Source organism: Trematomus bernacchii, unplaced genomic scaffold (assembly GCF_902827165.1).
Source record: "Trematomus bernacchii unplaced genomic scaffold, fTreBer1.1, whole genome shotgun sequence".
Lineage (NCBI taxonomy): Eukaryota > Metazoa > Chordata > Actinopteri > Perciformes > Nototheniidae > Trematomus > Trematomus bernacchii.
In genome coordinates, this window is record NW_022987342.1 from 4,301,743 (window position 1) to 4,317,369 (window position 15,627).

At 44.1% G+C, this 15,627-nt stretch overlaps 1 protein-coding gene across 1 annotated transcript in view; it reads right to left on the reverse strand.

Moving 5' to 3' along the window:
• Positions 1-15,627, reverse strand: part of maml3 (mastermind-like transcriptional coactivator 3) — a 121,492-nt gene that overhangs the window by 45,014 nt on the left and 60,851 nt on the right. The window contains 2 exon segments of the mRNA XM_034129709.1: positions 12,322-13,254; positions 14,775-15,479. Of these exon segments, the coding sequence (XP_033985600.1) occupies positions 12,322-13,254; positions 14,775-15,479 (1,638 nt within the window).

Genomic DNA, 15,627 nt, shown 5'->3' on the forward strand with positions numbered 1-15,627 from the left:
ACGTGAAAAAAATCTGTAATAAATGTGAATAATGCATATAAACTCTTGTGCACATTCAAGTATCTTATATCAATCTATAACTAACTATACTATATATCAGTTCCTGCTTTTATTCCAATTAAAAGAGTATTTAAACATAAACTACAATAACTGCAGTTCTGGTCATTCTTATTGTCGTAATATTATTTCCCCTTAGGGATACTTAAGGTTCATCTTATCTCACATGATCTATTCAGATAAGAAATCTGAGGAACAGGTAAGTGATCTTGAGATGCGACTTACACGATAAAGATTGTAAATAAATACAAATCAATGTCTTTAGCTACCAACCAAGATAGTAAATAACAAACTATCAATCTGTCTGGTAAAAAAATGCCTTAAATATTTTTAAATATGATCTCAATGTGTTAAAAAGTTATAGAGAAACAGCAGAGTCACAGCTATAAAAGCATCCATACAGGCTGCAGAGATCAAAAGCTAGAAAAACCATTATATTTTATCTTTTTATTAAAGGGCCCATGTCATGCTTTTCCGGTTATTACCCGTCCCCTTGTGTGTTATGAAGGTTTCTATGCATGTAAACGGTCTGCAGAGTAAAAAAACGGAAAGTACACCCTGTAGGGAGTAAAACTCTAACACTGTAGGTGTTTCTCAATCGCGAGTACGCTTGTTTGGTAGCACATGTCTGCCGAGCATCTTGCTTCAGAAGCGAGTCAAGAATACTTCCTGGCATTCGGAAAACGAAGTGTGGAACACGCTAGCAAGTGTGCAGGTGTGCGTCATATGAGAGGCCCCGCCTTACATCTTCCGCCACAGATTTGGGGAAATTGGTCCGTGCGCAAAGCATTGTGGGGATTTTAAGACCGCGAAGTCTACTCATGTGCAGACTCGATATTTCTCCAAACGGAGTACGCCGGGCTCGGTAGATTTCCAAGTATACTGGAGATTGGAACAGTACTTCGGCGGCACTCGATGACGTAGTATGCTTGAAATAGTGGCTCTGAAGCAGCTTTACTCGCGATTGAGAAACACCCAGTCTATGCTGCCCCAAAACGCCTCGTTGGAGATTTCTCATTTTCCAATGTTTACTTCCTGGGTACTGTGACGTGGGGATACCCAGAGGCCACACCCTCTGCCAGCCTTTCACGAAACAAAGCTTCCCAAACCTTTCAGCTATTCATGCCGGATATGTACAGCGTAGGGCACTGAAGAACGATGCTGTTCCTACTTTGTTTGGACCAGCGGGAGATTCGGGTACACAACCTGTAAGTATTCATTGTTGTTTGTGTATTTATGATGTTTAAAACAAACAAGGTATCTACCACGACTGTTTAAATGGGTAAACGTTTTTCGGGCTGCTAAATTGGGATCGCGGAGAAATGCTCTCCGCAGACCCATTCTCACAGCGTTATAAACCTTTTTCTTACTCAATATCAAGCCACACTTATTGTTTTTACTTCGGCTCTGAGTGTTTGTGTGTGCTCAGGATGAGTTTCGCTTGTTCTCGCTGTATTTCTGCCCTACTACGACAATGACCAAAGAAGTGAGGGAGTTGTAACTTAAAGTGGTATTTTTAAGAGTTTTTTTTCATTTAAGAAAAAAGTGTATCCTGTTTTGTGTTTTATTGCTGCTGATTTTATTAATTGGGTATTGACAAAGAAAGAAACTGTCAGTTTTTGTCAAAGAGTGATGAAGACAATGGCAAACAAAAGAAGTATTTATGTGCAAACATTGCAGATTGTTACTTAAACCCAGTAAGCATTATTTCTATCATCAGAAGCATCTACAATGATGATCTTATAGAAAAACACTCCAACATATAAAAATGACTTACTTGAGCATATCTGTAACCTGCAGCCACAAATAACTAATCAAACTACACAAACAGTGTGTGTGTTCTTCTGTGTGTATATATGTGTGTGGATGAATGAGAGGGAGCCATAGTGCCGGTGGGAGAGGGGAGAGGGAGGGATGGTGGGAGGTAGGGAGGGAGTGTGGGAATAAAGACAGAGGAAAGATGGAGAGAGGGAGCTTTGCGCAACCATCAATCACCTTCTTGGGGTTCAAGTTTATTTGGCTTCATTTTTTATTTATTTTTTATCAAAAAAACAGCACACAGAGAGGGAGAGGAGCCGGGCGGGAGGGAGAGAATGAAGGGAAGATGGAGGGAGAAAAAAGCATGGGGAAAGAGGAAGAGGGGAAGGCAGGTGGAGGAGGGGGGACTAGTGAGGGATGAAGAAGAAGGCAGTACGTGTGATACTATCCATTGGTTTTAATGCACATTTTCTTTTGTAAGTAGAGCCGTTGTGGCTAAGGGGGGGGTAATTTGGGTGCAGTAAACATGTCATAGTGTCATTGAGCTAAATATCCAACCCCAACATTATTTTTGTTGGGATGTCTACGGTATATAGATAGAATTGTCAGCTAAAGGACACGTAATGTAATGTCACATTCGTAGAATCGTGAAATGCTTGGCTGAGTTGGGAAAGTTTGTGTGTCAATGAAAGGAAAATGTGACAAAGTACAAAATGGAATCCAATCGAGCGAATAAATGATGACGTACATTACGCATTTGCCGTCAACGCCAATTGAAGCGACTGAAAATGTTCTCATCGTGATTCAAGCAAATCTGAGTAAACCTTCCTCACACCAAAGTAAGTTGGGGGAAATGTGCGATCCGCTTGGATGGAAACCTGGATTGTGAGAGTTGAATGGGTAGAAAATAGGAATATAAAAAAGAGGGAGAAGATGCGTTGAGGGCAGAAAGAGGGAGAAAGCCTGTGCATAGACATTTGTATAAGGAATGTCTCAAGAACTAGAAAACGATCTCACAAATCTGGAGAAAGAGAGAAAGAAGAGCCGTAATCCGCTTTAGCTCTTCATAATTATTTTGACTATTTTTTACTCTCTCTTTCTATTTCTCCGTGTTGCTCTTTTTCCCAATCTATCATTTGTGCATCATGTGATCTCGGTCTTGTTTGTGATCAGTTTCCGTCTCTCGCTACCTTCTCTGCCCTGAAACAAAAAGCATGAGCCTGAATTCCCTGCGTTAGATAGTTCTCTTTTTCCAGTGCAGCCCACTTCTCCATGCTTTACTAACATATGACTCACAATGCCTCCTTGCCATTCAGCTAATTCATTCCTTCTCTTCTACCGTTTAATCCTCATCACTCTCTCCTTTTCCTCTCTTTCGTTGTCACTATCTGTCCATCCTGGCTTGTCAGAAGTTTTTAACCCATGCTAACAGTGCTTTCTACTCCGGTCACTGTGCGCTAGTACTGTCATTGTTAGCTTTGTTGAACCCAAACGGCTTTAAAAGTCACATTTCTTTTTTAGATTGACAAAGTTGCACTATTTATCTTAGCCAAAAACAGGATTTCTCTTTTTCTTCCTGTATACAGCATGTTTTTCTGACACTAAGCGAGGCTTGCTAGTCTGTTAGCAGTTAGTTTCCTAGCTAGCAGTCTCTTCATCACCAAGGCTCTCACACCTATTTTGCTAGGACGCATGGTGAATTATTCTATATCACTAACCGGGACCAGGTAAAGGAGAATGTTGAAGGAAAATGTAAGTATTTGCAAGAACATAGCAGTATAACCTCAAGCTTGTAGTTTATGTTAGCGCTAACAGAAGATACGAGTTACGTTCGGTAGCAATTATTACTAGCAAGCTTTTTTTTTTTACTAGTTACTAAAAGTAACAAATGATAGCCCTGAATTCATTGTATTTAAATTACAGATTATATTTATCATCTCACATTGATGGACATGTATTGTGTTGTTTTTTGTAGCAAATCATTATGTGATTGTTTTTTCTTCTATCTGCCAAGGCTCACATATGCTAATTAGCTTGAAGCTAACTGGTGCTTAATTATTTTTAATTGCGCATTGTCCCTGTTAAAATAAACAAAAACTAAAAGAGAATAAGAATGAAACCAAAATGAAGCAGCCCAAAGGAATACCACTGACTGGATTGTTGGATGGCAGAGAAGAATGAGTCTTTGGAAAAAACATTGGCGAGCTGTCCATCTTGTGTAGTGTTCGAAATCAATCTGGCAATGCTTTGTAAACATAGATTAACCATTTAGTCTGTGTGAACACGGAACAGTGTGGAACCCTCTCCCCACCCTCCCTCGTTTTTCTCTCCCGTCTTCCCTCTGCCACTCTCTTTTCTCAGTATCAGGTACAAGACTGTTGGATTAGGTTCCTTTAAGAGCGGATTAGCTGTGTCGGAGCCGTTTGAGGTAAATTGCTCCGAGGAGTCAATCTACCCCCTCCACCAATACCATCACCACCAACGCCTCCTTTTTTCCTCTGGAAGACAGAGTCAAAATCCTCAAACCTAATCCTCAAAGAGCATACCACACCTCCCCCTGTAACGCCCCCCCCCCCCCCACCCTCTGTCTGCCTTCTCCGTTTTCCTCCGCCATTCTCTCCTTCCTTCTTTGAGCCCACACAGTGGAGTGATGTAGAGTGATAGACGTGGGGATGGGTGGGGTGGGGGTTAAGAAGAAGGGCTGGAATATGAATGCAGAGCCTCCGACAGACGCACGTAGGTGAACCGTACGACTTTACAAGACTGGCTGCTATGGTCATGTGTGTATGTGTGTGTATACCTACTGGAGCATGTCACTGAACAGTGGTGAGTGGTGTTAATGGTAAGTGGCAACGTGTGTGTGTGTGTTAGCATCTGACTGAGCAGATGGGGAGGGTGGGGTGCATTTTGGGGACAAGGGCGGGGTCACATCTGTGTCGTCCCTCGACTTTGTCTTTGTGTGTGTGTGTCTCTTGGCACGGGAGCAACATTTATAGAGGCATCAACACAAACAAGGTGATGATTAGCAAGTTGGCACAAACACACCATGGTCTGAATTAACCAACTGACCTCACACACTTGCTTTTAGCCAAATGATTCTCCTCCCATCTTTCTCCAAAAGAAATTAGGCTTATATCCAATTTGTACAACATTGATAGCGATCCATTAATGCAATCTGCAGCTGAGCCTTATGCCATAATTATCTCTAAACTATACACAAGAACAACCTACCACCCACCCACCCACCCACCCACCCACCCACACACACACACACACACACACACACACACACACACACACACACACACACAACACACACACACACACACACACACACACACACACACACACACACACTACACACACACACACACACACACCACACACACACACACACACAGCACACACACACACACACACACACACCACACACACACACACACACACCACACACACACACACACACACACACACACACACACACACACACACACACACACACACACACACCTTGGAGCTGCCATTGATTTGGGCTGCAAGGTGCTGTGGGCAATGGTTGCCATGGCAACCGGCAGCCGAGCAAGGCAGCCAAACTTTGAGCTGGCACGAGGGGAGTCTGTGTGTGTTGTTTGTGAGTGTGTATATAAGAGGTAGAGCAACCAAGCATGAATTTACATTTCTGTGCTTGTGTGTGTGAGGTGCTGGCGGGGTGACAGCAGTCTGTTTAGTATGCAGCCTTCTGACTGCATCTTTTCTCCATGCCTCCCTTTGGCCCAGACACAGCATAAGAATGACACACACACACACACACACACACACACACACACACACACACACACACACACACACACACACACACACACACACACACACACACACACACACACACACACACACACACACACCACACACACACACACACACACACACACACACACACACACACTACACACACACACACCACCACACACACACCACACACACACTACACACACCACACACACACACACACACACACACACACACACACCACACACACACACACACACACACACCACACACACACACACACACACACACACACACACACACACACACACACACACGGCAGGTGCCTGCAGACATAGTGTCATGACTGGTTTACTACACATTGAGGCCTGCTGGTCAATATTGCAGGTGAGGTTAATATAAGTGAGACACACACTCACACACACACACACTGGTGATACACACTCCACCGTACAGTGTCATTCCTCTAAAACAGCAGCCTGTTGGTGGAGGTGAGTATTGATATTTCCTCCCCAACCCTGTACTCACACCCCCGGGCGTGTCGAATGGGTGGAGATGGTCTGCCTCAGTGTGTTTTCTCTGGCACTGTCGGAGCAAACCAAACAGCTTTGGTGGTGTGTGTGTGTGTGTGTGTGTGTGTGTGTGTGTGTGTGTGTGTGTGTGAGTGTGTTGTGGGGTGTGTGGGGACCCTGGGAATTGTTTTCCCTCCTGCTGCTGTTGATGCTGCTCTAACACACGCACAAGATACATAAACACACACTTATGTGCCCACTCTTATCTCATACATTAGCATAATACACTCACAATCATGCATGCTCACTGTATTATAAACACACACATGCATACAATCCTACATAACTTATATCCACACAGTTCTATCACAAGCATGTGCACACTTTGACTTGCATTAAACCACACAAATACTTCTAAATATATATATTAATTAAGAGCGTACACAAGCAATGACAAACACACAAACACACACTATTGATCCGGAGTGGTGAAGTGGAGCTCGGCACTAACAGCTGCCTCTAAGCACAGGAGAGGCTGAGTGGTTAAGGAGGCAGAGGAAAAGGGAGGGAGAGTGAGGATGAATGAAAGAGATGGGAGAGGAAAGGAAATATGAGGCGAGGAAATGAGACGAGGAGAGGAGACGAAAGGGAAAGGAATCATTAAAAAAAATGTACATGGGGAAGGGAAAGGAGAAGAAAAAAGGACATGAGGAAAGGAGGTGGAGAGAGGTAAGGAAATCTTAAAAGAGGAAAGGATGCGAGGAGATGAAACGAGAGGATGGAAAGGAAAGATAATGTTAGGAAAAGAAAAGGAGAGGCAAGTAACATTTAGAAAAAGGTAAGGATGCCAGGAGAGGAAGCGAGAGAAAATACGAGGGGAATAAATATTAGGAGAATGAAAAAGAGTAAAGGAGGCAAGGAGAGGAGGGAAAGGAAATGTGAGGAGAGAAGAAAGTAAATGGACAGCAGGAGCACTGCAGCGCGGTTTAAGCGTGCCGTGCCTAACCCGGCACGTTTTTTGTTGTGTTTCCACTAGGGGTAGTTCCGGCTTGTTTATCTTTTGTCTAGTTTCTGAACAGATATGAGGAGCTGTGAGCTTGAGTGCTAACAGCTAACGGCTGATGTTGGTTTTGTGTTTCGCATTGAAGATGACGTCAAGGCTCCGCCTACACTGCGTTACTATAGTTACTGCCCCAGCTACTAAACTGTAATGGAAACGCAGCTTACCAAGGCCTAACTATACCGTACTAAGCCGTGCGAGGCCCTGCAGTGGAAATGCGCCATTTATCTCCGCTAGAGAGATATAGAGACAGAGAGAGTAAATACACAGCAGTCACCACCCTGCCCCCCCCCCGACACACCTCCTCCACAACCTGCCTCCCCCTCCCTCCCCATCTCCAGAGCCTCTCTACAGGAACTGAGAGTGGCTCTGCTCAAGCCCTGACATGTGTGAGAGAGATGGAGGAGTGAGAGAGTGAGCAGTATTCACTTGTGTGTGTGGTGTGTGTGTGAGTGTGAGTGTGAGTGTGAGTGTGTGTGTGTGTGTGTGAGTGTGTGTGTGAGTGTGTGTGTGTGTGTGTGAGACTCAGACAGAGTGTGGGGGTGACAGAGTGAGCAGGAGATGAAATGTGTGTACGTGAGGAGGAGAGGGTGAGAGCGGGAAGGTAATATCTCCAGCTCATGGGAAAAGATGGAGGAAAGAGAGAGAAGGACATGACTTGCTGTCCCTAGTTCTTTCTCCCCCATCCTTCAAATTGTGGTTGGGAAAAGTACAATGCCGATATTAGTACTTGATATTTGGGAGTTAAACAAATTATATTAAATAAAAGGGATTTTATATATATATATATATATATATATATACACATTTATATAAAATAAAATGTGTCTTCCATAGGAACGTATAGCATGAAACACTGACCTTCCTTCCAGAAATGCCCTGATAATAGTCCTTTGTTTACTTCTGCGACATAGTGACATCACAACGTAACACTCTATTGGCTTGCCCGCCAACGCGTTGTATGTGTAAACATGTCACAGAAAGGCACAAAATACAATATGAACTGAACATTTGCATAATAGGGGCCCCTTTTAATGTGTTCTCCTTTGTAAAGCGCTTCATAACTATGTTTACAAAAGTTGAATAAAGGTTATCATTACTGTGTTTTACGTGATGCTGTTTTCTTTGTTGTATTTTCAACTTATTTCAGTTTTATGTGAAAGCACTTGCAAATCTGTTTTGAAAGGTGCTATATGAATAAAGTGTATTATTATTATTATTTGCATTATTATTATTGTTACTTTTATTATAATAATTTATAATAATAAATTGATAACTTTTAAAATATAACATTTGAAAATTGTTGAGAAGAAAAACAATTAAATCAGTCATTAATATTGGTCTAGAAAACATATTTTTCAGGTTCTAGTTCAGCACGGGAGATGTACTGGGCAACTGACTTTGCATGTGTGTGTGTGTGTGTTTGCCACCCCTGAGACCTTGTGGAGGTCAGGGTTCTCCTATGATGAAGAAAGGGATAACAAAAAGGACAGAGAGGATGATGAGAGAGGCTTTACCTCTGGAAAGAGAGGGGTGGAGAAGGTGGAAAGCAGGAGGGGCTTTGTCAGTGTGCATGCCTGTGGGTGTTTTTCAAAGCCTGTTTTTTTGTTGTGTGTGTGTGTGTGTGTGTGTGTGTGTGTGTGTGTGGGATGATGTCGTGACTCACAGGGCTATTAGCACCGGCTCCTTCGTGCACTGTAGTCTGTGTGCGACACACGAGCACCTACATGTGCTTACTTCCACACACACAGTCAAACATCCCACTCTAATTGATCAGGATGACACCAGAAGCCATCCTATGAGCTCAACATCTGTCAATCCATTCTCGTCCAATCATCACTCAGATAACCCCAGAGACCCGCCCCCGTGCTGCTAGCTTCACACAGCTGCACACACGCTTGTGCAACACGCCACATCCGTCTCACCCCCCACACACACACACACCCAACACACACACACACACACACACACAAACACACACACACACCACACACACACACACACACACCACACACACACACACACACACACACACACACACACACACACACACACACCACACACCACACACACACACACACACGACCACACACACACACACACACACACACACACACACACCACACACACACACACACACACACACACACACACACACACACACACACACCACACACACACACACACACACACACACACACACTGAGGCAACCGCAGCAGACAGGCAGTCACACCAACATCTTCCACAGACTCGTGCACGAGCCTTTTGCTTCCCGCCGCTCGCTGCTTCCTCTGAGACATCCACCACCGTGGCGACGGTAACCGCGACAACGGGCATAAATTAGCGTCATGGCGATATGCAAAGCGAGGGAGCAACAATTAAAGCTTGACTAACGAGCTTTTGAGGAGCGAGGCTGAAGTTTCCCCGAGCAGCTGCTAACTGGATTAGCCTACACACACACACAGTCACACACACACTAACAGAATCAGAGAGGAAGCGAGGATGGAGCAGAGAGACGGTGATGTTTAAGCACCACCTGTGAGACAACACAACACACATAGCCAAAGGTTAATGTACATACTCTAATGCAGACAAAGGAATCTGAATCTAAACACAGCTAGCATCACCTGCCTAAACAAAAACAAATACTACCAAGGGAATCTGCATATAAAAACAAATTACTCTGCATCAAGAAATATACATACACAGACTACTAATTCAGCTTAGTTTTGACAGAAATCAACAGACATACATACGTTGACCTGTATGGTCCAACTAATTCTCTCTATGAACTGAAACACATATTAATGATACGTAGAAATGAACAAGTTTGCTAAAGCAGCAATACATTGTTTGTATCATGAGATCTCTTTGCTAGCTATTGTTACAGAGCACCTAAACAATAATGACTGATGAAAGTATTGATAATACTGCCATTGGTTTGTCATCCAATGTTTTAGCTTTGCAAGGGGAACACTGTTGGAGAAATCTCAAAAGGTAGGGATGGCACGTCACCACTTTTTTAAATGTTAGGTATCTACTGGTACCAATCCAAACGGTCTTTTCCCCTCTCTTTACTAGCAGCAACTCTACAAGTCAGAAACGTGAAGCCAATGCAGACGTACCTTAAACATGGATTTACTCTAATATGTTATGGTTGTAAAAAGAAGTGTATAGAAGTCTATGAGAAAATGACACTGCTTCTTGCTTGAATTATTACCTCCGTAAACATTTGTTCTATTGAGCTGATGTTCTCAATCGCTATAAATCCAATGTGAAATTAAATCAAACTCCCATTTTGAATGCTGACTTTTAATTCAGATATCTACTCTCCAAGCCAAGATGACAACACTATGACATCGTCAGTTATTATCTCAGACTAGACAAAGCATTATAAGAACAACAGAAGACTTTAATCAAAACTATTTGTATTTCTTGGTAGTATCCCTAGTGAAGTGATATTGATTTGTAAAAAGGTTCAGCTTCCCCTTTAAATGTTACCACTTGTTGTTCATATCCTATGCTAAAATGAAGTCGTCTGCACCTGCCACGCACTGTGAATATTTTGCATTTTAGACACTCCAGTCTGCATTGCTCACTTATTTCCAGGCCCTTGACTTTCTTTTTATTATGCTCCATCCTCACTCTACATAAATCTCTCTCTTTCTGCATTCTCCTTTAAGTCTCTTTCTCCCTTCCCGCTCTCCAATTCTCCTCTGCTCACTCAAATAAATCTCTCCACTCCTACCCCCCCCTCCCCAAAATCTATGATACACACAAACATGCATGTGCACAGACTCACGCTCGTTCGCTCACTTACGCACACAAACACACACAGCCCTTCAGGCAGCAGCCACAATGGCCCCATATTAATAAATCTGCTCCTTTATTGGTGCTGAGTGTCTCTGGCAGGGGGAGAAAGAGAGGGAGGAGAGGGGGGGCGGAGGAGCAGGACAGGAGACGCAGAGATCTTTAGACGGGAGGAGGAGGAGGAGGTGACTGACTGTAGCCATATCATGAACGCAAGGGAGGTAGAGTGAGAGAGACAGAGAGATAAAGGGAGACAACATCGACAAGTGAATCATCAACAAGAATGCACACACACTTTCTATTGACGATAGCACAATGGCCCTGAGATAATAAGAAGAAGTGTGATCTGGCTGTTTATTTGTGAGGGTATAGTCCTCCTATTCTTCCTTAACGTCCTCCGTCCGGCGGGTTATTAAAGACACCTGACACCTGGCCAGAGCACCGGAGCGTTACAGTGGGCTGCGCTGGTCGCTGGGGCTCGGAAAACAAACTGCCAGAGGCGGGCTTTTGGTAATGACAGCAGCTAGCTTGGCTTAGCGCTCCAATCTCAGCCATCAGTCAGCTGTGACAGATTGGGGATATGAGCTAAGGAGCCGTTTAGCTTTGGTGTTTGCCGTGGTGTGTGAGTGCATGCGCTTGTGTGTCTGGGAGGAGTGGGTGTGGGGGGAGAGGCTATCAGTGCTGCTAGTGTTGCAGAGGCATCAATACACTGTCGACAGGCCATTTTCCTATGCCTATTCCCAGCCCTGGCTTGTTGCTGGGGAAACTACCGCCATTTTACCTTCTCTGGCTACACCTTAGGAAGGTTTTGTAAAACAGCAACCATTTTTCCATAATCTGCCCTGGTCAACTGTTCGAATTGAATCTGTGTGTTGCATCCATTTCACCTATACATTTTATAGAAAGTCAGTCAATGTTTCCTGTAGCACATCAAAGATTGACAAGCAAAACCTTTCAAGTGTTTCATTCTCCTCCCAAGGTCTTAGGTTGAGAGTTCTTTAACACCAGCATCCTTTAACATGGCATTCAACTCCAGCTTTCTGTTTTCATCTGAAGAATGACTCAGGAATCGGAGGGGAAACCTTTCTCCTGGTTCTACGCAGAAGCAACAGTATTGACTTCTCTTGAACTGAACCAATACAATGCAAACAACTTTGTTTCGCCCCATTGATTTACTAGAAGGCCACTAAGAGAGCACTATCCTTGGTACGTGCTTAGACCGAGTTTCTTGAAGACCGTGCCAGTAGTCATACCGTAATCTTGCAGACAAACAGTTAAACCAAACCGCAATCATAACCTCCTTGACCGAAGTGAAGAAGCAACAGGTGCCTTACCTGTCCATGAGGCTGCATGGCGCTGTAGGGCATGTTCTGGTTCAACACCTTCTGCTTCATCAGCAGCATCCTCTTCTGCTCCTCACTCAGGTGGGCCGTCTGTCCCGGGATTGGCCCCTGGGTCTGCCCCGGCCCCGCGCCCTGGCCGCCGCCTCCCCCACCGCCCATGTAGGGAGGCATCATGGGGTTCTTGACCTGATTGTTCCCTCCCATGGGGGGAGTCATCCTCTGGCCCATGTGATCGACTCCACTGCCGCTGAAGTGACTCAGCGGTTTGGTGTTGTTGTACGACAACATGGCTGCCGTGTGCTGCTGCTGCTGCTGTTTGGTCATGGCGTTCTGGTTGATGCCGTTTGGCTGTTGCTGGCCCATCATGCCCATGTGGTTGTGAGGGAGGTAGTTGTTCATGGGGGCTTTGGGCCCATTGTTTGGGGTCATCCCAGCCACTAGAGGGCCCTGTGGAGCGTTAAAGGCTTGCGGTGGGTACATCATGGGGCTGTTGGGTTTGTCTTGGTTAAAGGGACCAGAGTTATAAGGACTGGTTGGAGCTCCTGCAGGGGACCAGTTAGCTGCTTGTTGCTGCTTCTGCTGCAGCAGTTTAGCACGCTGTTGAGCCATTGCTTTTAGCTGCTCTGCTGGAGAAAGTTCTGGTGTCACTGGCCCAACAGGCTGACCTCCAGGTGCAACTCCCGTCGCTCCAGGTCCTGTGCCCGCTTGACTGACGCCCGGGCCTGGGTTCATCATGTATCCATTGGCTGGCCTAGAGACTGCTTGTGTCTGAGCCTGGGTTGGAGTCTGAGGGGAGCGAGCCACGCAGTTGTGCAATGGGGAACCTGATGCCATGGCAACGGCTGGAGACTGCTGCAAAGGTTGCTGAGGAGGCGTTCCGTTGGCAGTGGTGGCAAACTGAGGGCCTGACGACGATGGTCGGACCTGAATGGTCCAAAAACAAAAAATAATACTATGAGACTCTTGAACTCTTAAATGAATGGTTCAACACAAATCTGGAAGAAAATTAACTTGGTTAAAAATAAAGACATGTCGCCAAGTTCTTTCAAGGCTAAAAAAAAGTCACCCACCAACACCGCTAAGGCTTTCTAATTTACACATTGTCTCTTGTTTGTTCAGTCTTTACACACAAAGCAAAGTAAAGATAATGTTGTGTTGTTTTAGCGGGAGTTACTTGTCAGAATGTTGTTGTCACAAGGTTTGGTACCTTTGAATAGTGTATACTAAAGCCCCATTGTGAAGGAAAACTGATCCAGCTATTTGAGTCAGTATCGGCCCGATATTGGTTTGTTCATCAAGAAATAGCCATGAGATGCAAGCATCTTATCGTTTTGTTTTTATATTTCTGTTTTTGTACACATGAGACAAAACAAATAACTACATCAATTGTACTAAACAAATGAGATTTGCTAATCAAACAGCTTTACATATGTGGGAAGGTTATTTTTTGGAAAGAGCCAGGCTAACTGAACGTCCCTGGTTTCAATCTTTAAGAGAAACGCCTCCTTGCTTCAGTTCTGTACTTTATTAAGTAAAAACAATTTAAACATTTTTAAATAAAACTATCTTCATATAGTTTGTTTTAGGAATTATTTATATTTGTTTACTAAGTATTAATATGACTATCCATTAACAGCAAAAATACCTTTACACCTGCACATTACAATGTCGAGGAAAATCTGTTCGTAACTTGAGATTTATTTGAGTATTGCTGGAAGCCATCTGTCTTGGACCAACATACCTCACAGCTTCATTATTAAACATTCTTTTATCATAACCCCAACACACTATGTAAGCATTTCATACGTTTTTGTTTTGTGTTCTGCACATCTCACAACTTCTATTCATGTATCAAATATTTTAGATGTAAAATAAAGACACAACTGTGTACACATATTACTATGAATTGGAATCAAGAATCTTAACCACCTAAACCTGTAGAATTGTACTCAAACACACACCTATTAATAGTAGAACAAGAGGAACTGATCATTTTGCCGTGATCTCTGCTGTATATCAAAATTGCTAAAAAAACTAAACTGATTATTACTGTGCATGCAGAATTGACGTTGTCTATGAACTGTTTTTCTTGTGAATAGGCATTCAAAAAAATATCACTTTGAGACTGATTCACCTAAGCTTCTAACAACTTTGGGCATAGATAAGGGTTAAAGGGGTTACACATATTTTTTTATATATAAAATAAATAAATAATGTATATATCAATTAATGGGGAATAACGTTTACTGTTGTTAAACAAGGCCCCCAATTCATTCAATTCATAAAGAATTATTCAGGTTTTACTACGTTCACCTTGGAGACATGCAAGAAGTTTTCTTCAAGCACTAAAGGAAAACAAAGATGAGTAATCATTTGACAGATTCTCCTATGGTATGTTTATCCTTCAAGTACTTGGCCTATTTGCTGACCCTTTGAGCACTGACCTGTGGAGAGCCCATGGGCACCTGGGGTCCTCCTCCAGGCTGAGGAGGTGGAGGCAGGGCTGCTGCTGGCGGTGCCGTCGTGTTCCCAGCTGCTTCTTGTGGGCCCGGTGTATGATTGTTTGCCGGCCTGCCGAACTCCGCCTCCTTCTTGTCCTCAAAGTCCTCATTGAAGAGGTCGTGCATATCGTCCTCCGGGACAGTGTTGGCCAGCTCGTCGATCAGCTCCTGCCACTCTTGGTCATTGAGGTTGATGTCGGAGAACAGTTTGTTCTGATTGGAAAGAGACTGGGGATCAGAGGACTCCATCCCACCCCCGTCATCCAGGGGCTCCTGTTTTAAGTCTTTGAGGAGCCCGAAGCTGTCCTCAAGGTCCAACGAGCCATTCAGCTTCATGTCCGAGAGATGGCTTCCACCGTTCTTTCCAAGATCATCGGACCCCTGGCCTATGTGGTTGCCGTTGCTGTTTGTAGTGTTGTTTCCGGTGGAAGTGTTTGGCCCGCCAAGTAAGGGCTTAATGTCCATTTGAGAGATGGGTGGTACATTGTTGTTGTTGGAGAGACCCGTTAGTGAGTCCAAACCGCCGGGGCCCTCCTTCCGTACCCGTTTGGTAGTTGGCGAGTAGCTGCCTCCATCACAGATACCGTTCTGTTCACCATTGAGCGGAGATCGTGCGCTATCCAGTTTCCTCTTTACAGTCTCCTGGAGCTGTACCAAAGAAGAAAAAGAGAATGGATTAGGGGTGGGGAAGAGCAAAAGGTGGGAAAGGTTGGCAATATAAAAAACTTTTCTGTGGTCTTCAGGGTGCTAACAAGGGATGCAACATGAGATATCAAATCAATAAGGCAACAGACGG